We start from the raw sequence: 27,399 nt of genomic DNA, 5'->3' as shown, positions 1-27,399 counted from the left end.
TTCAAAAATAAAACTCCTATTCAAACACCTAATGTCTTGGCACAGGCTCAGTGTCCACAGGCGAACGTTCTCGAGCGGCTCGAGGGCTTGGCTGAGAAGTTACTATTACAAAGTGTGAACAGCCCTCTAATCCCAGAATTCAAGTCATGTCAAAACCCATCCAAATCCAATTTCAGCCCATTCCACTCAAAAGTACATGCAGGTTTTTTTCATTTAGTCTTTGGACTTTATACATTGGACTCCAAAAGCACAATACATGACTTTCTCACTGTCTAGTGTCTTTAAGGCCCATTTCCTCCAGGAAAACGGTGCACAGCAGTTCAGTCAAGGAATACAGGCAGGCTTTGTATTCTGAGTTTAAGACCTCCAGCACCAACAAGAGCCATCCATCTTCCAACATTAGACCTCAAACAGAACATACTCACTTTTTAATCAAAATGAAACCCACAGTTTGATTCTAATGCTTCAGATTAGGAAAAATCTGCATACTCTTAAAAAGTAGCTCCATGGTGCCACTAGAGGTCAGAGATGAAGCTACAGGCAGGAGATGGGAAGTATGGAAACACAGATAACCTGAGCACCACTGAACCTGTCCTGGAGACCAGGAAGTTACTCTGACACATTATCTAGCAAACAAGATATCCAGTGTTTAGCTGTGACATGAGATGACATAACTTTCATAAACTGTGACCCAATTCAGGGGCTGCCAAGACCGATTGAGGCTCAAGTAGGCTGTGCCATTCCAAAGGCTCCTCCACATGCAGCCAATAAATGCGCCCTTTCATCCCTGAGCAACACGGAAGTCCTCTGTAGACCATGCCGTCCCTTTCTATGCGGCATTTGCTGTAAATCTGGCTACTTAACTAAAAAGTCAATATCCGCATGAAATACAGTTTTCTCAAAGGTGGCTCCTGTCATTTAAGAAAGTTTTTATTTGATTTTTGATGCTATAGAAACATCATGAAGGATCATGATTGGTTGAGCACATGTATCCTGGGACCTTGCAGCTCCATTCTCTGAATGCACAATATGGAGGCTTTTGGGTCTGGGATAATTTGGCTTTATTTCTGTACAGTGAGAGGACGTTGAGACTTCTCGTCCAGATTTATTTACAGTCGTTAGACAGGCTGACTCTTGTTTTCGGTCATTGAAAGATAAGCAGCTGTATATTCATAGACAATGAATCCTGTTATCTTCCTTCCGATGATAACAACAAACTTTCCACCTGTACAGCAAATACAATTCAATGTGTTGCATGTTCCACAAGCTGCCCACTAGCGCCTCCTTTGGATAAAATGTCACATTTTGTCCTACACTCTCTGCAGCCAGTCAGAGTGGGGGAAACACACCAACTCCAAAAGGCTCTTTGTCCCCTGGAGTGAGAAAAGACTCTTGAACTCTTTCCTCTCTTTGTCCGTCTCCCACCTACATACACTCAGCATGAGCGTGAGTCTTTCCTCTGTCTGCAGCTTTCAACAATGCTTCATCTCTGTGCCCCAGCCCACACACACCAGAATGCCACAGAGGGACGCCATGAACTTCTCCCTCTATCTGGCTCATTCATTTTGTGGAACGCTCCGCTCGCCTCTGTCTCACTCCTCTTTTCTTCATCTGTCACTTCCTCATCAACACAGTCTCCATCCTTCCCCTCTTTCTCTCTCAAATTGGTGACCTCACCCAACACCCACATCACAGTGACTTCATCAGACGGCAGCTGCAGCCGAGGCCACAGAGCAAAGTGTTGGTGCGAGAGGGCAGTTAATCCCGATGCTGTGTCTGGGACAGCAGGGTGCTGAGAGGAAACTTCTGGAAGCCATCAAACCACCTTCATGCCTCATCTAATCTAATTTTTTATAAACTTGCATCTGTTAATTTCATCTGTATCAGTACCAACTGCAGGAACGCCCACTTGTGTTGTCTGGGAAATGAGAGTGGGACTTGTCAAGGTCACTGACGTCTCTACGAGATAAGAGACAACTGACAGACACAGGCTTTGTTTTCCTCGTTTCGCACTTTTCACATAGTGCGCTTTTCTTTTACTTTTGTTCTTTTTGTATGTTTATTAATACTTTTTTTTCCAGGTATCAGTACTGACTGTTTATTTTTCTATCTACACTACGAACACCAATATCTATACTTTCAGCCCCTTACATACAAGAGACTCTTTACTTTTGTTTTATGTATTTTAAGGGAATTATCACTTTTTAAAATGTTGCATCAAGCTCTGCCTTCCCAACATTGAGACATATTTCAACCTAAATTGACAATGAAACAGAAAAGACAAATGTTTGCTGTATATCTACCAGTAACAGATGTAACTCTGCGTTAGAGGTATCAGAGGACGCATGGTGCATATGACAAGGAGGGACAACATAGAGGAAAGTGGGAACTTTTTACATTTATACTTTTACTTGAATAAAGAGGTTGAATCCGTTGAATCAGTACCTTTTAACACAAGTATCTGTACTGTAATTGAGTAAAGAATGTCTGTACATTTGCCATCTGTGGTAGCTTCAAGACCTAAATTGCAAACCATCCTGACATGGAGGGTTGGGTTACTGAGCAGAAGAGAATAAAAATCTATAGTGGTCATGTAGCAAGACTTTGAAGAGAGAAGAAAATAACTTGGTTTAGAGGTCAGCATTACATTAGACTATTTGTTCGGGCAGCTCTGTGAGGTAGGTGGTCAAGAGCCTCAGTTAAAGGCTCCAGATTAGGTTTCGAGTGGTTTGGGGGTTTACAGCTCTGTAGTGGGTCTGAGTGGTTACAAGGCTTCAGATGTCACATTTTGAAATGTGGTCGTTTAAGTTACAAGAAACACTGAGCTCTGAGTGTCTTTGAGTTTCTAATCTGTAACTCAGATTTTAAAAGCAAGCAGCCATCAAGAGGGTCATTCCTGCACCGTGTGACTTTAATACTACTGTGAGTTGATCTTATGCGTTCACACTCATGTAACTCATGTACAATTTTGTTCGATAAAAATATACGTATATACATATATAATATAATAATAATAATATATATAAGTAATACATACATATTTGCTCAGTGAAGAAGTTGCTATAATAAAAGGTTGATATGTATTTGCTGAAGCTCTTCACAAAAGTTATCAAAAGCAGAGACTGCCATCTACTGGACAATGTGTAAGTTACATTTACTATATATGATGAGCCATGTTTGTCAGGTCCAATCATATTTGTAGAAACATTTGTCTTCGGATAAGAACCGCAAGTCACAAAACACATGTTAAGTTAAGTAGCGTTCAATGCATTTGTTGATTTATTTATTTGTTTATTCATTGTTCAAATAAATAAACAAATTTAGAGACATTTTTGACACTTTGTATAGATGGAGCAATACAGGTTGTAAGATTTTCTTTATTTCATGCCATGTCTTTACAAAATAAGGTAGATGTTACATTCAGAATGTGTTTATTTTTGTTAAGAATGCTGTGACAGTAATCTACTTTAAAAGTTCAGCAGCAGTGTGTGTGTGTGTGTGTGTGTGTGTGTGTGTGTGTGTCTGTGTGTGTGTGTGTGTTTGTGTGTGTTTTCAGAGGTGCTGATACAACCACAGCACCGTGTTGAGGAAGCAGTCGGCCTGTGTGTCCACTCTGGACAGTGAATGTCCGTCTTCTGCAAACCACAACAGCCTAGACAGACAGAACAATACACAGAGATCAAATCAGACTTGATCACAATTATTAGTCTTAATGATTTAATCATGTTTTCTTTGTAACAGGAATGCTGGTGTTGAACTAAATGTTGCACTCTGGTAAGTTTTCCTTATCTGATGTTCTTTGCTCTGTTGTACCTGACGGGTGAAGATCTGCTCTTCAGTGCTTTATAGAGCTCCAGACCTTGATGAGGAGACACTCGCCTGTCTCTGCCTCCCAGCATCAGCAGCACTGGAGCCTTGATCTACGCACACACAGACACACACGGACAGATTCTGTAGTGTACAAAGGCAGAGTTACACAATTGTCTTTCTGATCCTGACTTCTGATCAGGCACTACACTGATTGACATTATTGTCGTGACAATTTGTTTCTGCTTTTCTGTGTGAATTTTCTTGGGGGCTGGATGAAAAAGCCTTGCAGATAGAAGCTGATCCATCTGACTGCCCTGTTTCCCAGAACTGTTTCCAGACACCTTTTTGTTGTTTTCAGTTTCGCATCAGTCACGTGTTAAAAATCAACACGCCCACTTGCTCACCAGAAATTTTAATAGGGGGCTAGCAGGAGAAGGTCTGGAAAATGTCCAGAGCAACTGAGTCTAACACTTATATTCTCAGATAGAGCCCCTCCAGAAACTTTCAGGAAAATAACCAGAGCTCAGTTCATGTCTGCAGCTTTTAGCATCAACTTTTAAAGTTTCATAGTCTTGTTAAAAGTAGAAATCACTTCTGGCCTGAGAATATGCTAGTCATGTGTACACAATGATTATTATTATGATATGTATTTGAAGTGTGCATGAGTCTGACCTGAGCAGCATGTGTGATGGGTGACTTCTCTAACATGAGCCCCAGGGCCTCAGCAGTGGGGATCTGGTCATACGAGTACTGCAACCCCACACTGGTGTAACGCCTTGAGGCAGGGAGAGAAGAGTCACAGGAGCTAAAGCTTGTGTCCATCATGTGTGGATGAGTTGTTTGTATACACGTCTCTCACCAGTCCACTATGTCACTGGTTCCCAATAACGTGGCAGCATTAATGACAGGGTTCCTGGCGGCACACGCTCTGTAGAACTCAGGGTACTGACCAACCAGGTGACAGGATAGGAAACCCCCGTGAGAGCCACCAATCACAGCCAACCGTTTGGGGTCAAGGGTCAGGTCGCCCTGCAGCGCAGTAAGCACGGCCCTCTGGGAAAAGACAGTTGGTCACACTGAGACAACAAATCATTTACAAGGTGATATCGAGATGTTTACACAGGACTGACTAAAAAAAGGGCGTCAATTTGTCCTTTTTGTCCGTATTTATTTATGAGAATCTCACGTTTTTCAGCACCTACACTCTTTCCAGGTCTCTGAATTAAACAGTAGGAACAGCTCGTACCTGCACGTCTTTTACATCCTGACTTCCAATCTGACCAATCAGGGACAAAATGCTGTCCTGGCCAAACCCTGTGGATCCCCGGTAGTTAACTGGATAGATAGAGAGAGAGAGAGAGAGAGAGAGAGAGAGAGAGAGAAAGAGAGAGAGAGAGAGATAGACAGACAGACAGACATTTTTTAAAGAAATCAAACAGATTTCTTTTAACAATAGTTTATCAATATGTCAAAGTCACTGAACTGTGCAAACTTCATTGTCTGTGCAATTCAAAGGTTTATGTGCAATACATTCCACTGTACATATTCTGTTTTGAGCTTATTTTTTTTACCCTGAACTTTGTATTCAGTTTCTATGTTAGGCTGAGTGAACCAGCTCCAGACTGTAGCTTTATATTTAACTTCATATCCTTGTTCTCATCTAACTCACAGTGATAAAGCAAACAGGCCTGTTTCCCAGAATGACTAACTCATTCTTCAAGCTCCCTGTTTACAGTTGAGAGAAACAGGAATCTCACCCATGAGCACAGCAAAGCCGAGTTTAACCAGTCCAGCTGTGGTGCAGTTCCACTCTGCAGGGAACTGGGAGTGAGGGCCACCTGGGGGAGCAAATAGACAAAAACTGTTTATAGTGATATTAAAAAACTATGGTTCTTTCCTGTAAGCAGAAATACAGAAACACAACATCCTCACAGTAAAAACAAAGTTTACACAAACCATGGATGAAGACGACCAGAGGTAAACTGGCCTCATGCAGGGGATGAGACGGTTTAACCAGGACAGCACCAAAGTCTAGACCAGCTGAGGGGACAGAGAGGGAAAGTAAGAATAGAGCTGAAGTTCGGTGAGTCTTATTTTCAAAGAAGTGACTGAAAGCTCACAGTAACATGTGTTTTCCTCCTCAGGTGCAGGTGTGACATCAAGAATTGTCCAATGGAAATCAAAGGTCATGACGGGCGGCTGCAGGGTTCGCCAGCTCACAGCTTCACCTGCTGAGGGAAGGAAACCCACCCTCTGTACACACACACACACACACACACACACACACACACACACACACACACACACACACACACACACACACACACACACACACACACACACACACACACACACATTTTCTAAAACAAAATGGTATATAATATTCAACCATATCAATTAGTGGTGTGTGTGCATGTGTGTGGTGTCTGACCAGAGTGGGTGGTGTATTTGGGCTGGAGCAGCAGACGATCATCATGTCCCTCTGGACTGTCAGCAGCTTCCAGCTGCCATAAACTCTGGAAACATCAGAAAGACCTGCAGAGGACAGAGAGCAAAACAGAGAGACAACAATAAAGTATATGAAGTGATGAGGAACAACAGGAGGGAAAATGATAAGAGCAGGAACGTTTACCGAGATAAAGGAGTTTCTAAAGGGTTTAAATTATATTTAATTATGTGAAGCACATGTTTATCCAAATCACAGATGAGGATGAAAAGCAGAAGATTCTATTAAATTGAATATTTGAATGGTGTAAGCGTTAAAGCATCATCATTTTTAAAAAATGCATACATCTTAAGAAATAACAACATCTCAGTGCACATTTCAGCAACTTTTGACTTTTATGTCGAATTGTTTTCCAACAGGATGCTGATGGCGACCTTAAGCCTGTTGGTCTCATCATACCTTTCGGTTCACTCTTGTGTTCTTGATGACGAGGGTGAAGAGGAGGAGGAGGAAGAGGAGGGAGTGGAGGAAAAGGAGGAGAAGGAGGCGGAGGAAGGTCAGAGTCAGAGGGAAGGTGAGGAACGGGACCAAAAGGAGAAGAGGGAGCCGGAAAAAGAGGGGAGAGAGGAACAGCAGGAGGAGGAAGAGGAATGAAAGCAGGAGATTGGGGTGGATTGGGAGGCCAACAAGGGGAGGGAGGAGGGGGAAGGAGAGGGGAGGGGGGAGGAGGAGGGGAAAAAAGAGTTGGAAATGTGGACAGAGAAGAGAGACGAGGAGGAGGTGGAGGAGGTGTAGGAGAGGATGGACTCTTACTATCAGAGAGGGAGGAGACTTTTCTTGTTCTTCTGTCGACCATGAAGAGATCCTGAGAGAGACGAGGAGTGAGTGAACGTGTGCGCACGACAACACGATGAATCCACAATAAGAACATTCTATAAAATCAATCTCTGGCAGAGAGTTGGATGAGAGGATGGATATCACTCCCACATCTGTGTATTGATTATGAATATTAAGGCCGAGGGTGATTAGCTTAGCTTAGCATTAAGCCTTGAATACAAAGGAAACAGCAAGCCTGGCTTTGTTCAGCGTTGAACCAATGTTATGAGCAAATGTCCTCCAGCTTCTAAAAGAGCACACAACCACATTTCCTAAAAAGGCAAACCTTCTAGTTACCTTCCAGTTCCTGCAGGCGCTGCTGAACACCACTCGCCGGCTGTCTGCAGACCAGCAGCAGGACGTCAGAGATTCATAGACACCTGCACACTCACCTGGAACCCACAGACAAGGAGAGAAATATTCACCTGTGAGTGGAGATTTTAGCTCAATCAAGGAATACCAGCATTATACATAATCGTAGAATTCAATGAACTTCTCTCACAGTAAAAATCCTAAAGGGCTGCAATTATTATTATATAATCTGCCATGATATATAAATGTATAATTCTATTGTGCAAACCTGCATTACCTGCTGATTAGCAAGATCTATCAACAAAACCAAAAGTGTCACTGTCATGGTGGTGCTGGAGCTAAAGTCAAGGGATCAGTAAAATCAGTAAGATACATCATCTGGGAAACATGAACGTGTGTTCAAATATAGAGTGTGACTGAATTATTATAGTTTGCTGAAAGAATTTGTCAGCATGAGCCTTTTACAGACATCTTAGTATTAGTGTTCAGGTTTGGTATCAGTGTTCAATATGCAGCCATATGAAAACTTTTATATTACAGAATAAACTATGCAGTTGTGTTTATTTAATTTTTAGAAAACTTAAACTTTTCGTGGTTATTTATAATAAAGTTTACAGTGAAGTTTACACAATGAATGGGAGTGAAAACATCAAGCCTCTATTCATCTGATAATAACATATAAACTGGACAGTTTTACCTACCAGTCTGTGGTCTGTTGACAACATCCAACAGAGTGGATGTCTTCCTGACCTTCAGGTCCAGCTGTGAAGGATATACAGTCATTGTTTAATTGTTGTTACAGGAAACACACCCATACATGCACATGCACATTCTCACACACACACACACACACACACACACACACACAGTACCTGTTGCAGACTCTGGCACTGATTGTGAGGACCAAACACTCGTCCCTGCAGGTAGATCAGTGTGGAGCCATCTGGACTCAGCCTCGGACAGGACACTGACAGGTTGTCCCCTGACAGACACTCTAGTATGGAGGGATGAGGATGTACAGGGACCAGATTATCTGAGGTTTAATTAGTGAGTTCATTCATTCATCAACAAAAGGGACAAAGGCAACATCCTCACCACAGTGTCCATCCAGGTCTAACTTGAATAACCCAGACCTGAAACACAGTTTAAAGAGAAGCACACATATAGTGAGGAAGACGTAAAGAGTCATTTACATTTAGTAGTTAGAGGCCTGCTAGATCCAAAAACTAAAGTCACTGAAATAAATGTTTTCTAATTGGTATCAAAACAGTTTTCAATGTAATTTCTGTTTCATCTGCTCATTTGCTACTGTTTTGAAAAGTTGTTTCCTCTTCAGTTTTGATTGAGAATGACGTACAAAAAAATAGTGTAAATAGTGCTTTTACCTACAGTGTGTTTTTGAATTTGTACTATTTATTATTCATCATATTAAAGTTTTCACTTATTTTTTCCAAGTATCAAAATATCACTTAATTATTTCGGTGCTTAAAATGCTGCTGTTTCTCAGGCTGACTCAAAAAAACTGAAAAAAAATAGATATTTCACCTGCGGTTGGAACAGAACTTCAGGCCGAGTCTGAAGGGTTCATGGTACCAACCGACAAAAAACACAGACTGACCCCCGGGAGCCCACAGAGCCTGGACAGGACACACGCACGCACGCACAAACACACACACACGCACAGACACAGACACACACATTAATTACAGTCCAAATGAATCCTCGCTGGGTCAGAAGATGAGGAAGTGTAAATCTCTTTGCCCTCCTCACCTGTCCAGGTGAGACATCAGATGGCACGCCCTGCAGCTCAGTGACGGTGCCGCTGTACAAGTTCAACACACAAATCACTGGGCTGCTCTTGTTGGTCAGAGCCTCACCCCAGTCCTCACAGTACACACTCCTGTCCTGTGAACAGCCACGAAATGAATGTGAGACATGTCCACAGAGATGTACTCAACAAAACGTTCAATGCTTCTGTCGTGTGTGTGTGTGTGTGTTTGTGATACCTTCCCACATGCAGATTCCCCATCACATCTTTCTGATGACGTGTTCTTGCTCCTCTCAGCTACATACAACAGTTTGTTCTCACACTCTGACCATGACAAACACCCAAACTGAGCTGGAAACACAAACACACACATTGACATGAACATCTGTACAATCATATACATGAACACTAACAAATATAAGGGCACAAAACAAATCATGTACAAAAACACGTCTCACCATCGTCATATACTCGGCCATGTTTGTTGAGGGCAGTCAGGTTGAGGCATTTCCTGAGGCCGTTGCAGTCCCATATCTAAGAGTAACAACAAAACAACAGCAGTGTGTCCACATGTTCAAACACAGCTCTCACAGAGCGCGTTACCATCCGCTCTCCTCACCTCAAGAAGCTGGTGACCACTGGTCTCTCTGACAACCGCCCTCAGGCCTTGAACGGGAGAGCATCTGCTCAGTAACCTGAAGAACGGGAGAGAAGTAAAAACTCTGTTCAGTTCAAACCGTTCAGGTCAGTTTGGCTTCAGTGAAAGCAGAACACCAGGCTGAAAGTGGCGTTTTACTGCCCCCTCTGGTTAAAGGTTGAATCTCTGTCCACACCCGTCACAGATATCTTGTGTCTGCTGCACTTTCAACCACACACACACATCAGTGATGTGATGTGTAATGAAACTCTGTGGTGTGCACTTCACACCACTGCACATAGGTGACAAGAAAAAAAAATTTCAGCTCAGATTCCAAAAGAGATTATTTTGTCATTTAGATGTTTTTGACACAGTTTTGAAATTGCTGTTTTAAGTTACGACAGAACTCACTCTCCAGACACAGGTGCACAGGACCCAGGAGGGAGGACAGCCCTGATGCTCTTCTGATCGTTGACGTCTGCGATCACTGTCCACTGCTGAGAGTAGCGAAGTCTGGAGCCTCGGACTAGGTCGCTCTGGCTCCACTCTGAATGTGGACACAAGTAGGATTTGATGAATAGAAGCTAAGTAAACTGTTATTTCAATAATGGTAAAAACACGATAAATCTTATACATGTGGGATCTTGGCACAAAAACACATGCTGATGTTTCTGCATTAGAATTATCTGAGCGGTCACTGTAAAAAATACACCAAACTCTGTATAGAATTGTTCTTATTTTAAAAGTCTGCTCACTGAATATTACAGATAAATGCAGGTTCTTACTGATCTACAGTTCCACATTAATCTTAAACTTGCTGTGACTGATTCTGGTCATTTAAGCTGGAAACAGTTCCACACCTCTCACAGGCGATCCTACCCACTAACCAAAGTAACATTAGAGTAAGAACAGAAGTTCAGGGTGCGGTGTGGAAACTAAAGTGGCACCAATCCCTCTATCCCAAGTTAGTGAGCCACAGGGCTGTCACTTTTTCCAGAACTCAAGTTCAAACAAATTTGACATGTGGTTGAAGACTTGACGTTGCACATGTGTGGTGTCTTCTACACTGCCTCACATTGGTGGCTGTCAGTGTAGAACCCAAAATACTTCCTCACACCACCTCTCAGATGCTCTTGGTGTCGTTACTTTACTTGCCAGCGTCTTCCATGTTTGTAGCAAAACACCCAAAACATTACAGGTTTACTTTACTGATAGTGAGCGCCCTCTGCTGGATCACAAGGCAAACTACTTCAGACATCTGATGTGCTTCTAGACTTCATATATTAAATTCATGGTCAGTTCTCAAATTTTCAAATATTTTTTTTTCCAGCCAAGTGTCAGTATCAGGCTCTAATTATGTGTCTCATATAATCTGTTGAAAAAGTTGAAGCAAAATCCCACCAGGTCCATTTAAAAGTCTTTATACTTCAATCAGTGGTAACTGGTGTTATGAACAGGACATGAGTGCCCCCCCCTCGACCTCACAATCCAAAGCACTGAACAACATCCAGCAAACAACAGTGTGGATGGTATTCCAGCCGAGGAACAGATGGCCGTACTGCGTAAACCCTGTTAAACCTTTAGGACATGATGAGAGGTGTCAGTAGCAGCAGGTTGTCATGGAGTCCAGAGACATGCTGGAAGTCAGAGTCACTCTCAGACAGACTGGGTTTTCAGACCGGCTCATTAAAACCTCACTGGGCGAGGGTCTCTTTCACTTTCTGTGAGATTCACCTGCTGACTCTGGACAAAGAGGAGGATCAGGAGTCCAGAGCTCACTGAGGCTCAATTCAACTGTTCTCAGCAGGGTATCTGAACAACCACTGGCCGAACATGACATGTACTTCACTCTATATCCCCCAAAGTTTTAACCTTTCAACACAGGGAATTTGACTGATCTAAAGAACATCTCACAGAGGAACTGTGGTACATTTTCATCCGGAATAAAAATGAATTGTTATAATTACTATTCTGCTTGTGTGTGTTGAAAAAAATAAAATCCTCACAACATCAATTCTTACATTTTAAGGTGAAGATGTGTTGATGTTAGTTTGACAAGAAGAAGTGTGTGTGTGTGTGTGTGTGTGTGTGTGTGTGTGTGTGTGTGTGTGTGTCAGCAGCTCACCAGCAGTCACGGTGTAGACCCGGAGCTCCGGGAGCTGCTCCTCTCTCACATGGGCAGAAAGAGGCGCAGGGAGGCCGCTGAGCTCTGAATACACCCCGCTGACTTGACTGGACTCCATTCCTGTGTCTGCACGCACACGCACAAACACACGCACTGCCCGTGCACGTGAACACACTAACTCATCACCGGGAGCAGAGACACTTGCACCACGTGACTGTGCGGGTTCACAGCAGCAGGTCACTTCATGGATTCAGCTCCTTCGCCTCCATTAGTCTGGACTCAGCTCTCTTCCACTGCGGAAGCCTCCATGTTGACTTCATGAATGGATCGTACCACTGTGCTGCAGGCTGCAGGGGTGTACTGCACCACAGTGACCTCAGGGGGGCAGCAGTAAGTCACTCAGTCTCTTCTCTTAGATCTGTTTTCAACTGGATAATATTACTAATATTGATATTAATTATTATTTTCAAATACCTGTTTTCTTCTGTGGGCTTAAGATAAGATAAGACGAGATAAAACGTTATCCTGTTGTTACAGCAGCAGTCAGAATGAGATAGACAGAATAAAAAGGGGCTGGAATTAAAAAATAAAATATAGTTTTATAAAGAACTGCAGAATATGTATATGATATACAACTTTCACTGCAGAAGTGCTTTGTATAAAACACTAGATGATTGCATTAGCATGTAAAAAAAACTGTTTGTAAATAAGTTTAAGGCGATGTTGGGATAGATGTGTCCATATGTGAAAAGGTTAGGCTCATTTTGTAACCTAATATTATAAATAAATATTTACAAACACGTATGACAGACAACCACTAAACATCACTGGTGTTTAGACTAAATGAAAAAGCTGTTATGTAAACAATATATGTGGGATTATTTGCTCCAAAATTACAAGCACCAATACCATGAAATAAAAATACCACATGATAAACTAAAGCAGAAACTGGAAAAAAGAGCAATTCTTTAACCATTTTAGAGGTTAAAAGACAAATCTGATGGACAATGACATGATTAATGGTAGAGGGAAGAGGCAACCCTTTACCTCTAAAAGGTCAGAGTAAACGTGAATAAACTCAGGAAATGGAAAAAAAAAAAGTGTACTTTAATTAGAGTACTTATACTTTTGACTTTCCCACCACTTAAACAGAAGTAAATCTTCACATATTTGTCTGACTCAGACTGTTAAAGAGCACCTTTCACCTGTTTGTTTTTGAGTTTATCAGATGATCTGAGGCTATAACATGAACCTTTTGTTAAGGTCATCAGAGTGGTAATATCTGATTACTTACACCATTAACTTCATTGTGTATAGACATTCACCTTTCCCCTCTTCATTCCACAAAACTTATATTTCCAGGGCAGAAAGGCAACAAAAACTTTTTCAAAATCACAAAAGACACAAAGAAAGTGGTCACAGTCTTTTATTCTCTTAAGATCCATGATCCCTTATGCCTCAACACCGGAACTACTGATGAGACAGTTTGAAGAGGCTGTAATACAGGAGTCAAACAGATGCTCAACAGCTGGAGAGGAATATTCAACACGGTACAGAAACATTCAGGCAGCTGTTAATGGTGTCATTTAAATTGAAACATTATAATCGATGATTTGTGGATGCAAACCTGACCACTACTGAATACAGCAACTCCACCAAACTCTTCTGATCAGCAGCTCTGGTTATAGTGGCCTGTATGTAAATGTGTTCACTGCCCATCAAGAGGGAAAATCATTCAAATGCATCCAATGATTCAAGTAGACATCTACTCATGAGTCCCTATGTACAGTATATGTGCAATACATACACATGGCTAGATTGTATGACCCTCCGAACCTGCATTAAAATACAATGAATACAACAAAATAGAATATTTTTCCCATAATTGTGTCTGTAAACAGTTCTTAGTTTCTTAAAAATCACAATGTTCCATTAATAAATTAGAAAGTAAAATACAATTATCCACCAGAAATGGTTAAAACGTATTTTTCCTCTCAAAAATATGAATTATAAAGAAGACTATATCAGCTCATTGATTCACTCTTTTAATTAGTATTCACTTCCTTTTTTACCCGATGATGTTAAATAAAATTCAAATAAAACTCACACCACACACTTTTTCTTGCACTGTTTGTAACGTCAGTTTCTGGTTTGGCAGCTGAAGTAGTGACTGAGTGTAAAAGAGGAGAGGGGACGAATGTGGGTGTTAGCGAGGAAAAATTTAACCCATCGAACGGAAAAATTGTTCTGTCAGAATATATTTCCATGGCTCTTTTTGCTTTTTAATTAACTACAGAAGTTCAAATGCACTAATTCAAACAACCGGGACTTGTTGTGTCCAGGCAAAGGCAACAGTAATGAGGATTAAAAAGATTTGACTGACTAGCCAAACCACAGGGCAGCAGCTAGAACTGAGCATCAAAAACAATACTCATCAGCACCAAAGAGGGTTTTCAGTGGCTGTTCCAAAGATCTGAAATGTACCATAAAGCTTTGAAATGTCTTACTACTACTACTACTACTACTACTACTACTACTACTTCACTTTCTCTGTGATTTTTGATTGTAAAACGGCATTTCTGAGGATCCCAGTTAATGTGTTCACAGAACATTTACTCTTCTGTGAAGTCAAGTTGTTTTATACTGCATGAAATAAATTGAATAATTGATTTAATATTATGTAGAAGATACTGTAAGCAGCTGTTGTTGTTGGAAGAACTTTAAAACTGTTCATCAAAGGAAGAATAAATGGCGGCCATCTTGAATCAGTAGAGTTAAGTCGCAGGTGAAAAGCACATGTGGAAAAAGCCCCCGTCGAGGGAGTGTGTCTGACAGCTGAAGCGCCAAAGGCATCATTTTGTATCCGTCTTAGTAGAGCCTGGAAATTTCCTCGCTTACTCGTCCCTTCGCTCCGTCCTCGTCCGTCTCTCACATGACGTCAGCCCGTTTGTCCCTGACTTTGCTCCTCTGTTTTGTCCTGGCCTTGAAGGCAGCAGAGTTGAAAAGATGCTGTTGAAGAAGGAAGACAAAAAGACGTGTCCCATTTTTATACTTCTCAGGTTCTATTATCACACAAAAGATGAGGATAATAAGAAGAAAAACTTGTAGGAGACTCGGAGAGCGAATACCTCCACCAAGGCTGATTGACCGAGTATCATATTGCATACATACATGTATTGAGATCAGATATATTCAGATCATTATTCAGATGTGCACTAAATGTTATTGGTTCATAGATATTAGCACTCCACACATGCCTGATTTGTTTCATAAAGGTCTCTGCTTACTTCTTGAGAAATTCACTAAAATGTTGAAAACCAGCACAAACTTTAGGAAAGTGAAAAATAAAATACTAAATTCACCAAAACTCAGTTTTTCTCAAAAGTGTTTGGTTTTCACATGAATTTGTGTTGCTGGCTCTGGTTACATGTTGCTCTCTGCTGAGGAATGTTTCACAGAGTGGTGTCTTTAGACTTAAGTAGATTCACTTATAAGAGAAATAAGAGCACTGCTTGTGTTGATGTTGGACTGGAGTTTAAATTATGAATTTCATGTGTTTCTATTGTTCAGGCTTGTGGACTTTGGCTTTTTAGCCCCTCTTCCTACGGCCCAACTCACAGTTCTGCCACACAGCGGCAGGACACAGTGAACCGGCTCAGGGAAGACTTGTTCAATGCCATCAGACAGAGCCGACTCAAGGCTGTGCAGAGAGATGAGCCCTTCATCGAAATGAGGAAGAAGAGGCAGCATTGTAGAAGGAGGGCCATGCACACTGTGAACTCTGCCTGTGATTGTGTGTGTGTGTGTGTCTAAATATAGATACAGGATTCATGGCTCTGATCAAATAGTGTTACAGTATTAATGAGCTGTTTACATGACAGGGTCTTATTAAGACAATTTTTTTAATCAGATAAAATCTGAATATTTGTGTCTATGCAAACATTGTCTTTGTCATTCACTCACTAACCAACTTATTAATGTACTTATTACGACTACCTCACCGACTCAGTCTGACTGACGTACATAGTGCAGATGCACATACCTATGAACAAACGTACAGACAACATGAACACAGCGGCATAAAAATGTAATAACACATAAAGTTGGATTGTCCTAATGGGCAAGTTGAGACTGAAGAAAAAAATAGAGGCTGTCACCTTCTCAAATCGTGAGATCTTGTTGCCTCTGACAGCAGGGTCCAGGATGAGGGGGGCGCCAAGTCCGAAGATGTCTCTGAGTAGTGGGTTGAACTGCATCAAAACAAACACAAACACACGTTGTGAGCATAATTTATGGACATAAACAAGTTTTATTTTGCATTTCCTTTTTAATGAGCCATTATTGGTCAAATCTTTCAGTGCAAGAACGACTTGACAAAAGATCTACCAACAGCATGCACACAATGCTTTCAGACAAAATTTAAATAAATATTTTTAATATTTATATTCACATCAATATAATTTTGACTTTGTGAACAATTGTAACAAATCTGAAGAAATTCCCTCAAGGCTTTCTTGAGATATCGTGTTCACAAGAATGGGATGTAAAACCCGAAAACATATTGCCTCCTGCCACTGGCTGTCGCTGATGCAGAGGCATAAAAAACATGCACATTTATAACACACAAACTCAGAAAAAAAATTATAATTTTCACATCACTCAATACACACGACACAAAAAGACACTGCAACAAAAAACAAACAACAACAGCTGTTTCCAGGGGACATAAAAGATGATGAACTCGGCTGGAGTGTGCTTGTTGTTGAATGCTTTCTGTATTTGATTGTGTTGTTTATATTTGCAACTCATGTGTAGACAAATCGATAGAGATGTTTTATGAATTAGATTATTTTTTAATCTTGTTTCATGTGTTTTCCCAAGTTGCATTATGTGTTGATCTCTCCCTGCCACTGCAAAAAAGTTTTTCCTGTTTACACATCAACACTTAAAAACTAAAAACATCTTCACCCTGAGGGGAGATGTGTGAAAGATCGGTTTTCACTGAACTAAAACAAAAATTACATTATGTGAACAAAACATATAGGAAAAAAAGGGTTTTAAAAGATTCCTGTGGACGAGGCCTGAACCTGTTGGCTCTGCAGGCACATATTAGCATTCCTGCTCAAAATGTTTGTTTAGTGGTGTCCACTCCAGATGTGAAAGCAGAAGTGTGTCAAACTGCTACCACTCAAAGATGGTAACACAAACATATGTAGCACAGAAGCAACCACATCCGACCAGATGCTGGAGATACAAAATCTTCAGACTCCTCCTTTACATTTAGTGTGTTTCCTGACCTGTAGGTGGTGTCTGACTCCAGACTCCAGGATTTCTTTGAAGGTATCATAGATTCGTCTCCTCATCCAGCCGTCGATGTAAACGCTCTCCACTCCAAACCTGATCCTCTCCTCTGTGAAGTCCTCGTTCTACCGGAGAAGAAAAGAGACGTCACAAAATGAAAGCCAAAAAAGTGACATCAATCAGTAGCAACAAATATAAACTTTGCATATATAAAACAAACCTCTATATAATGTAAAACCTCTCTGAAGATGGAGCGTTGTTTTCTCCTGTCGTTCTTGGCTCGGTGTTTGTTGCCATCTGTTGCTAAACCCTTCAGAGATTCACACAGACTTTCACTGTCCATCACCTCAAATTCCTACACACACAAACAAACACACACACATTAGTGACAAACCTGTGGTACAGTAATGTAGCATTATTTACAGTAATTGAACTAACAACAGAGATATTGTTAAACTATAAATATGCATGGGTGTCATGGGAAAAAAGCATCTCCCTTCTTGCCCTTTTACTTAATAGACTGTGTGTGTGTCCCACATTTAGTTTATGCAAAACAGGTGAACAACTGTCTGTGTACCTCATCTATTTCTCGGCCCAGCTCCACCAGAAGGGCGATGGTCTCTCCCACTGCGATCCTGTAGTTGACGTCATTGCTCTGCAGACACACCTGCAGTTTGGGGAGGTGACTGCAAATAAGAAAATGGAGCAAGAGAATAACTGTTAGTTACACCATTATTCAAAATGTCATGTCCATAAAGGTTAACAGAAGTGAGTGGAAGTGAGAGTAATGGGAAAACAAGAAGAGAGAACAGGGTTTCTCACATTCTGCTTGCACACAGCCGGGGATCATAAACACCAGAAATACTTAACTGCTAGTGTAGTAAAGTTGAACATTTCCCAACAGGTGGACTCTGCTAATATTGACGGTAAATACCACGTAGAAACAGGTGTGAAACACATTTTAAATTTATTACCACAGACCCAGCAAAAACTGAGGTGTCTCTTTCAGCGTGTTCACCCAGGTGTCTCGCTTCGATCACTGCAGATCAGAGCGTGGCCCGAATGAAGCCCATGTCTGCTGCAGAGCCATTTGACCAGGGAGTTGAATGCTGATTGTCGCCATTGCGGGCAACAGCCAGGTGTTAGTGGGTGTTTTGAACAGTGGAAAAATGATGGTACAGTGCTAATGTGAAATTAGTTGGCGGTTGCAGCATTTTCTTGTGAATGAGACCAGTGAAGAGAAACAATTTTACACTTTTGGACATTAACTCAGATTAGAGTTGTCATTGTGAATACTGAGTTTGTTGCACTCACAGGTCGAGCAGCACAGTCAGTCTGGACGCAGGACACAGGGTGACCAGCAGTGACCAGGCCTGTAGAGCAGCACCGTGAAGACCCGGACTCCCAGGTTTAGGAGTGGGCAGCGTCCCCTCTCTGTTGGGGTAGGAAGACATGAATATGCTCTCCAGGAGGGCCAGTGACTTGATCAAGTCCTGTCCGATTCAGCAACAATGTTGGGGGGGAGAGGAAAAAAAGAAAAAACATTTAATGAGGTATGAGAAAGTGAAACTTACTAATTAATTCTGCCATTGTTGAGTTAACCCTCATTTGATGAGATTTTATCTGGACAATTTTAAAGGGTTTTTGTTTGTGTTCTTCTTTCTTTCGAGCGTTTCAGACAATGGCTGACGATTTAAGGAAGGGGAGTGATACTGAAGCAGATGTTTCATTAAAAAAAAAACAATGAAGTAGATTCAGACCCAGAGGATGTTCCTGCTCACAAAGAGATGTGTTTGAGGAGGAACAGGAAGTTAAGGAGGGATCTCGGCGAACTAGCCAGCTTTATTGTTTTGTTATTTTTTATTTATGGAAAAGGCAATGATTTATGATGAAAGCCAAATGTTTCTCCAAATTCAGGAAGCCCTCAGGTTTAAGGGGGTTGCTTTCAAACAACGCTAGGTTTTAGAGTGAGTTTTTATCCGGCGCCTTGGGTCTTAATTTTCTTACTATTTTAGTTTGTACATTAGGTGTAACAATTAGTAGAGTAAAAGCTCTGAAGTCCTAACTTGAAAATTCAAGTGCAGCACTCAAACTATTCACGGTGATGCAAATATTTCCCTGCAACACTTTAACACTTTGTTCTCACCTCTCCGTCCTCAGCAGCAGACACATAGCAGCACATCCCCAGAGCTCTGGCACACTGCAAGAAAATTCAGTGATTAAACAGGGACAGTGACACTGCAATTCCTCTCTTAATTCCTAATACAGTCAGTACGTATACATGGGATAGCTTGAACAAACTATCTGGCGACATTTCTATCAGGTCTCCTCGTCCGTCCAGAAGTGAGTTGTTGATTTCGTTGAAGCCATGGTGTCATTTGACCTTATCCGGCAACAACACTACTATTTATTACCAGAGCCGTCTCATTCCACTTCCGGGTGAAAGCCCCGGCGGAAATTCCTCGAGCATGCGCAGAATGCAAAACTCGATTTAGATACGATGGCTGAGTATACGTGCTGTTAGAATGCCAACAATGCACGACTTATCTAGGTGTTCTTTTCCGATTTTGAGATGTCCGTTATGGTCCTTTTTTCACTGATGTAGATCAGACTAAGGTGTTTCCACTAAGGTGTTTACATGGATTTTAAAAGTCCAAACTCTGTCTTATATGATCACAAATTGGGTTCTTTGGCTGCATGTAACTCCACTGACTGTAGGGCTAGCTAACATCAAGTCACTTCAGAAACAACCTGTTCCAGTAGGTTATTTGGAAAAAACAAGAAGTCAAAGTGGTTATACTTTGGAATAACCTTTACATTGTTCCTTCAGTGTTTTCAAACTCCACCATGAAACAATTATGTGGTTTCTACTTCAGCTAAGCAACAATTAAGAAAATAAACTATGTATTTATAGACATATTACTCTTTTACGGGCCAGTATGACTGATATGAGTTTCCAACCCATAGACTAAGTAATGGCTACTGGTAATGTCACATTGTGGGAGTGGTCCTCAAGAGTCCCCTAAACACTGCCTTTTGCTTTTATGTTTTCTGTTTGTTTCCAAAATGGACACAGTTGACAGAAAACAGCAGTTGACCGAGGTGTTATGACGCATAAACTGTCATATACTTTCCTTTTCTGCTCTTTTCTCTTTTTCCAACAAAGGATTATAGAGATTGAAGCTAATCCCAAACCCTAAATCTTGTACAATATCAGAGAAGGTTGACGTCATTACTCACACTCTGGCGGGCTGCTATACTGGCACTGTTGTCAATCAGGATGGCAGTGAGGATGGGGCGAAGCACCTTGAAGCCCTCCTCTGCCTCGTCTCCACTCCCGAGCTGGATACAGAGCAGGGTGAAGACTGTGGCAGCCGCCGCCTGCTCCTCTCCATTGCCTGGACACACAGATGGAACAGGAGGGAAAATAATAGGTTATAAGTTTACTGTAGTACCACCCCAAGAAACAGAAAGTCCCATATAGAAATATATGGTTTCTACTACAGTTAAGCAACCATTAAGTAAAGTTCCCCTTCTTGCCAACTCTCACCTTTTTTAAGGCTTCTTTCCAGGCAGTCGCCAATAGTGAGGCGTCTCTCTATCAGGAAGTCGTACAGTACTCTGGAGGAGAAGGCCTGTCGCAACGACTCGAGGCCGGCAAGCCGAGTCTTAGCACTGAGTGAAAGAGACAAGGAAAGAGAGAAGGGGAAATATTCAGCAACATTATTTTCTGTAATGTCTGCCATTACAATAAATCTTGTATAATGTATTTAATCTATCACTTTATAAGCTTAAGCACAAAGTAGAAATTAAAATCAGAATTTTGGAAAAGGATAGCATATATATCTACAGTACTGAGCCTGTACGTTGATAAATGGATGTACAATGTATAATACTGTTATAAATAAATTATATTTAAACTAGGTGTGGTTAACAAGATAAATATAGGATAGATTCAATTTAAATAAAGGAATTAGCAAGGTACAAAAGGTTGCAGTAACAATTTGCATTTATCTTCCCACTTTGTCTTTGTTGACATTCCCTAATTTCATGTTTGAGAGTGAGTGGGTAAAAGTAATCCCTCACCTTTTATCCATCAGGTTGTCTATACATTGTTTGAGTTTGTCTTCTGTTTCCTCCTGGGCGGTCTGCTCATCCACCTGCTCAGCTCCTGAGTTTTGCACATATTAGTGGATTTGTATGAAAGGCTTAAGAGGAAAATATCCTTGTTACGCTGCATCTATTTATTTTGGTGCACACAAGTAACATGGTCACTGTCCAAGATCAATAATATTATGACAGTGTGTAGTATCTGCATTTATGTACTAACCTGTGCCCTCTTCCAGCACAGAAGCGGTTTCGCTGGCACTGCTGCAGTGGCTGAGAATATCAGACGTGAGCTCATCATCACTGGCACCCGACTCCCCCTTCACCCCATTTTTGGTACCTGGAGAGAGAAGAAGATGATGATGTTAAAAATGTGAGACAGAGGGAAGAAAAGAGGAGAAAGGAGAGATATTATATTTAGATGATGACAGACAGCATTAATTATTCACTCTGGCATAGAGTCTCAGGTCGCACACAAACTCTGATGCTTAGGTTATGTCAAAGGTTTGCTAGTCCTCCCCGTCCCTTGAGGGGCAAAAGGCATCCACGATCGGCCTCCATTTGGGCCTGTCCTGGGCTTCATGTCAGGCCTCTGCCCATGTCAGACACATCTCTTTCTACTTGGCGCCAAGTTGTTTTGGGCTGACCTTGCCTGAATTGTCCAGGTGGTGTCCATCTCAGGGAGGTCTTTGGTATGCTGTTCGGGTCCAATCTGAGTTGTCCAAGCCATTGTATGCACTGACGCCTGATCTCAAGCCCCGCACACACTGTAAGTCTTCTTGTGAAGTTCTTTATTTCAGATCTTTTTAGACCAGAGGATGCATCATATTTTGCTGAGGTATCAATTGCGGATGCGCTGATCTTGTTCATGTCTCAGGACTCCAGACTAACTTTTTACACTACACAAAGTAAACTTCGTACTGTTCAGGTCCTAATAACTTATAATTTATAAAATGTATATCATAAAATTATATTTGAATGTTTCGTAACAGCTGTTTCCTCCCTTTACCGTCCAAAGTGTTTCCCTGTGCTGCCTTATTCTCATCAGGCTGCAATTTAGGGGAGTGGACAAAATAGCAGAAACACTTAATATTTACGTGTTAGCAATGACAACATCCCTGCAATAAATAACTACCTTACAATTGTCACTTTACTTTATTCAATTATATTCATTTCTGCAACGTGAAATAAAAACACCAACAAGAAGCAGTCAAAACTAACAAGGGTTGGCTAGTTGCCATTCCTGAGTAATAGCAGGTTTAAGGAAGCTGACTGTAAGCCTCCCCTGCACAGCTGTCTTTTTTTGTCAGTAACTGTACACCAGCAGAGTTCTCTTCAACACACACAAATGCATGGGGATGAATTGCAAACCCCAAATTGTCATTTGCGAACCACAGCAAAAGCTTCACGCTGAGACTGATGAATTAAAATCTTATTCTAAGAGGCAGATCTATCCTCCTCCCCACATAAGACTGATTCTTACTAATGAGGTCTCTCTTAAAGGACTGTGTTATTTATTTGGAATAACTTAAGTTATGCAAAGTGACCTTTTCAATTTAAGACATGAGCTGTAAGTGCTTCCCCCCCACCACCCCTGAACAGGGTTAGAGGCCAGCTAACCCTCAGGTTCCTGCTGGCTCAGTGCTTTCTACTGTTGGAGGGATTAGACCACTGTGTGCGATCCAGAATGGTCAGTGTGTGTGTGCGTGTGTTTGTTTATGTCCAGGTCAAACAGTACAGTTGGGGTAACTAATAGGTCACTGCTATGGTTGCATCAATGCAGCATGGGGGTTGTAGTTGTGTAACTTTGAGCTGAAAACGTGGAAACTGAGTAAAGTGGGATAAAGTTCAGCCATATGACTTGAATAGGGTGTTGAGTCATTGTTATAACATCTTCTTTTCTGTCCTTTCTTCGAACTGAAAATGAAGCATTCAGAGGAAAAGAGATCTCCAGCCAAAACACTGCTGAGTTTCTGCTTTGGTTGACCAATTCACTTTTAAATTCCAGAATCATTCCAATGCTCTTCTATTCTGTTGAAATTTCATTTGCCTGCTAACATGATTACAATAGCTGCAACATTTGCTCATCTAATGTTGGAGGACACTTTTTAGCACAACACGTGCAGGGTGTGTTCCTATTAATAGTTATAATAACTACCTTTTCATCAGCGTCAGAACGTTACACAATAAGCAGTAAAAGCACATGTGTAAGTGCATGTACTGCTGAGCTGGCAGTGAACATTGCAGCCTGCAGTCTCAAGTTAAAATCATAAAACTTGTTGTTTTGGGGAGGAAACATCTGGGAGTGGGAAAGGCTTTGGATTGACCTCAGTCACATTTTTTATGCAGCAGTTACAAGACGAAAAGGAGCCCAATTAATATGACTTCAACAATACTGTTAGATAATATTTTAGATATCGTGCAGTACAACCAAATAATATTGTAATAATTTTTTGGGCGTCTTCACATTGACACATTACTATGTTGCAGCATTAGTGGACAATGACTGTAAAGCTAAACAAGCACAGGAACTCAATTTTTAAAAATATTAAATTAAATTCAGAGAAATTAATGAATGAAAATGTCATTTTCATTCACATGCCTGAGTGATAACATTCAACAAAATCTAGTTTTTCACTGAAGCTAAACCTGAATGCAGCCCGACCGTTTCTCTTTCTTATGTAATATTCTCATTTCTTTGACATGCAGCCTGCAGGCACTCACTCACAAACCTACAGCAGACAGCTGAGATAAAGCCTGCAGCAGCCGGTTATTTCCCAGTCATCATCCTTGAACTCCCAACCATTGCAAAGGTTACTCCCCTGTCAATACACACGCATACACACGCATGCACAGACACACACACACACACACACAAATTACACACCTTCCTATGCAAGCCTGCCCACATACAGCATAGCTATGGGGGGGTTCACGTGTCATCTCCACTTTGCTACTTTAAGCTTACATAGCAATCATTCACACAGCTCTGGCCGTCAGTCCATGAGCTAGAGGCTCCGCTGACAGACTCCGAGCCAAACGGGCGGGAGCCTATTTCAGTCCACTGATCGTGTAGTACAGGTTTAAAGGCAAGACACATAACTTTCAATGAGCTTATATGAATTTGTGTTCTCTCCACAAGCATTTTGCATGTTGGGATTAACCAAAGAATATTTCCCTGAAGGCTTCAGAATTTAGGCAACGAAATTCAATTTTGACATCATTGATCTCACTGCAACATTCTACTGAATTTTACGAATGATACATACTGTGAGATTATGTCAATTATGCTGTGGAGAATAACACAAAGTTGCTGATCAAAAGCAAATTACCTGTGAAAAATATAAAAATAAACATAAACAGGTGAAGCATAGAGGCAGCCACAAAGATTGACAATACAAAACCAATATTGTGACTTGAACTCAACATAAATAATGTCACACTAACAGGACTTAACGTACACGTGTGCAGATGTGAGAGAGAACATAACTCTCCTGGAAATTCAAACTCGTCTGTGTCAGTGCAGATAAGAGAAAAAAGTGTTGACATGAGGGGATCACACACGTGGGATGATAAGGCAACACTAGTAGTTATCAGCCAAATGTAAGTTGAAGGCTGGATGAATGAGAAAGTCTCAGCATGAAGGTGGACTGTCCGTTAACTCATGGTGTTCAAGCAGCATGACATGCATGGGGGGGGGGGGGGGGGGGGGGGGGGGGGGCACTCAGTAATGGAGTGATGTTGGTGACACTGCGCAGTAAAACCACAAAGAGGCTGTGACACAGTCAGGCAGGCAGTCAGACTTTAAAGCAGACCAAGCAGGTACTGTATGAGGGCAGAGTTAAACCTGCTCAGTGCAGCTGAAACACACACAACGGGTTATCAGGTGAGTGAGTGTCTGCTGGGGTTCCTGCATGCACTGCAGTGAGGTCCAAGGGCTGCTGGACATGCCCCGAGCTGGACCTGAAGCTGAGATCGGGGGGGTGTCAAGGGGCAGAGGAGTTACCTTTCACAGACGACTTAGTCGACAGCTGCAGCTGAAGAAGCTCCTGACGGAGAGAGCCTGAGGATGGATGAATGAAATAAAGGGGGTACAGTTTGGAGGGGGGAAAGGGGGACGGATGGTGGGTGGTGGATGAATGGAGGGATGGGTTAAGGGTTGCAGGAGTGACCATAATAGAATAATAGAATCAGAAGAGAGCTCCACTTTTTGAATGATGAAATTTTGCAAGGAAAAGACTAAAGCACAATTAAGAATACTGCACTAGTTCAGATAGTGATAATAAAACTATATATATATATATCATCACTCACAAATGCACAAAATAAGTTCAAATGTACACTTCACAAAAATGTGTGAGCACATGTGTGCATCTGTGTATGTCTTTATATACATGTGTTAGCACGTGTGAGCTTCCAGGGCAACGTCACACATAAAACGTGAGGGGGCTGAGACGCCTCTCCCAGGCACATGCATAGTGCACACCACTGCAGTACATGGATAGAAACCATGTGTGGCTGCGTCTCTTAAAGCAGCAACTTCACTGCCTGTCAGCTGTCTGTGTTAAAGATGCAGGGTGTAGAATTTAGTGATATCTAGTGTTTAAATTGCACGTTGCAGCTGAACACCCCTCACCTCACCCTCCACTTCAAACATGAAAAAGAACCTGTGGTAGCCTTTAAATGTCATAAAAACTCAAAAGGTGTTTAGTTTGTCCAGTCTGGACTAATGTAAAAAAGATGGCGGCGGGAGAGGGTCCCCTCGATGTAGATATGAAGTATTTGAATATAAAGGTATTTTCTGGGGTAAAGAAAACTACAGTTCATACAATTTAGATGAAACGAACTAGTGAAAACATCATGAGGATTAATCCACATTAAATGTCTGCCAATAGTTCCCTTTCACCTGAATCTTACACACTGGACCTTTAAAATACAATGAGCCCATGATGCACTTGTTGCATGTGACTGTTCAATAGTCCTCACCCACCAATTTTAAGTGGCACGAAACTGCTGCTAAAATTAGCACATCCTGGTTAACTTTACCTTACTTTACCCTACAGGAGCTACTTGTAGCACGCCTGGCTCCAGGGGGTTAGCAGACATACTCGGTGGATCTAAACTTGCTAACTAACCTGAAGTGAGCTCATGGTGGCTTTAAAATAAGTGTCACGCCGCTGAGCTATAATAAGCCGCATGGACGGAGAAAAGACAGCGCGATGATCGCGGTGTAAAGCGTGTTCTGTCACTATGATTAAATCGGTCACATTCAGTCATTACACTCCGGAGGTTTTCTTGTCAGAAGCTGCATCAGTGAGTTAGCACGGCGCCTCGGCTACAGGCTACTCACCCGGTTTACCGGAGCCACGTTTCCCCTTTTTGCTCCGCGGCATTTCCAGCAGCGGCGCTCTGATCCAACACTTCACAACAGAGCTAGCTCAAGTTAGCTAGCTGCTCTGCTCACATGTGGTTTGTGGGAGGCAGATAAAAAGCTCGATAGTGTCCGTAGACCTTGTCCTCGGCCGGGGGAGAGAAGCTCCACACACCGCCCTCTTCCTCCACACTTGTGTTGACACTTTGTCTAACGACGACTAGCGTCCTTCACCAACCGCCGCCACGCTCCGCAACTCTCCGCCCTCTTCGCACCGGGAAATCGAGAGTTGTCCTAGGCGAAAAGAGTCCCTCTCCTCCGCGGTTCTCTCGGTGTATTATCTGTGATTGTCCCCGGGTAATCTGTATCTAATGCCGGGCTGAGACAGAGCGCAGTTTCCACTGTGTTTGGGACGGAGTAGAGAGCACGCTGCTGTCACGAAGTCCACCATCTTCCTCAGTAACGACTGGTCACACCGGCAGCCGGGGTTGCCAGGTTTGTTCCGTCAGCATCCCCCGTTAGCGCTGATATTTCTGAACCATTAACTCAACACAGTGAGAGGTCATTACATCATACAGCTGAACTCGTTAAATATGTTTAAGCAAAGCCCCCCAAAATGTATATCTTTAACAATTGACAACAGCAT

At 41.9% G+C, this 27,399-nt stretch overlaps 2 protein-coding genes across 4 annotated transcripts; both read right to left on the bottom strand.

The window, feature by feature from the left end:
- Positions 1–3,359: 3,359 nt before the first annotated feature.
- LOC109630474 (acylamino-acid-releasing enzyme) lies at positions 3,360–12,311 on the bottom strand. Of its 2 annotated transcripts, XM_069526647.1 has the most exons (22): positions 11,975–12,311; positions 10,261–10,396; positions 9,832–9,907; positions 9,671–9,746; positions 9,451–9,563; positions 9,215–9,349; positions 8,990–9,081; positions 8,540–8,577; positions 8,317–8,438; positions 8,146–8,206; positions 7,430–7,524; positions 7,070–7,121; positions 6,242–6,345; positions 5,931–6,063; positions 5,767–5,850; positions 5,568–5,648; positions 5,057–5,145; positions 4,670–4,863; positions 4,483–4,585; positions 3,814–3,920; positions 3,523–3,652; positions 3,360–3,492 (listed from the first exon to the last, which is right to left on the bottom strand). In XM_069526647.1, the coding sequence occupies exons 1-21, from the start codon at positions 12,090–12,092 to the stop codon at positions 3,553–3,555; spliced, it is 2,109 nt and encodes a 702-aa protein (XP_069382748.1). In that variant the 5' UTR covers positions 12,093–12,311; the 3' UTR covers positions 3,360–3,492; positions 3,523–3,552. The 2 variants fall into 2 exon arrangements, with proteins under 2 accessions (XP_069382748.1, XP_019944250.2); XM_020088691.2 differs by having other exon boundaries at positions 3,360–3,652.
- Positions 12,312–13,384: 1,073 nt separating this feature from the next.
- On the bottom strand, positions 13,385–27,288 carry ifrd2 (interferon-related developmental regulator 2). Of its 2 annotated transcripts, XM_020089342.2 has the most exons (13): positions 26,733–27,208; positions 25,389–25,445; positions 21,606–21,722; positions 21,362–21,446; positions 20,826–20,950; positions 20,516–20,673; positions 19,422–19,475; positions 18,590–18,768; positions 17,853–17,961; positions 17,496–17,630; positions 17,272–17,400; positions 16,132–16,224; positions 13,385–14,983 (listed from the first exon to the last, which is right to left on the bottom strand). In XM_020089342.2, the coding sequence occupies exons 1-13, from the start codon at positions 26,773–26,775 to the stop codon at positions 14,903–14,905; spliced, it is 1,365 nt and encodes a 454-aa protein (XP_019944901.2). In that variant the 5' UTR covers positions 26,776–27,208; the 3' UTR covers positions 13,385–14,902. The 2 variants fall into 2 exon arrangements, with proteins under 2 accessions (XP_019944901.2, XP_019944902.2); XM_020089343.2 differs by lacking the exon at positions 25,389–25,445 and having other exon boundaries at positions 26,733–27,288.
- Between the last annotated feature and the right edge of the window lie 111 nt (positions 27,289–27,399).

The sequence above is a fragment of the Paralichthys olivaceus genome, chromosome 6, assembly GCF_024713975.1.
Source record: "Paralichthys olivaceus isolate ysfri-2021 chromosome 6, ASM2471397v2, whole genome shotgun sequence".
Classification (NCBI taxonomy): Eukaryota; Metazoa; Chordata; class Actinopteri; order Pleuronectiformes; family Paralichthyidae; genus Paralichthys; species Paralichthys olivaceus.
Note: the sequence above shows the minus strand (reverse complement) of the source record. Positions and strands in the feature narration are given on the sequence as shown.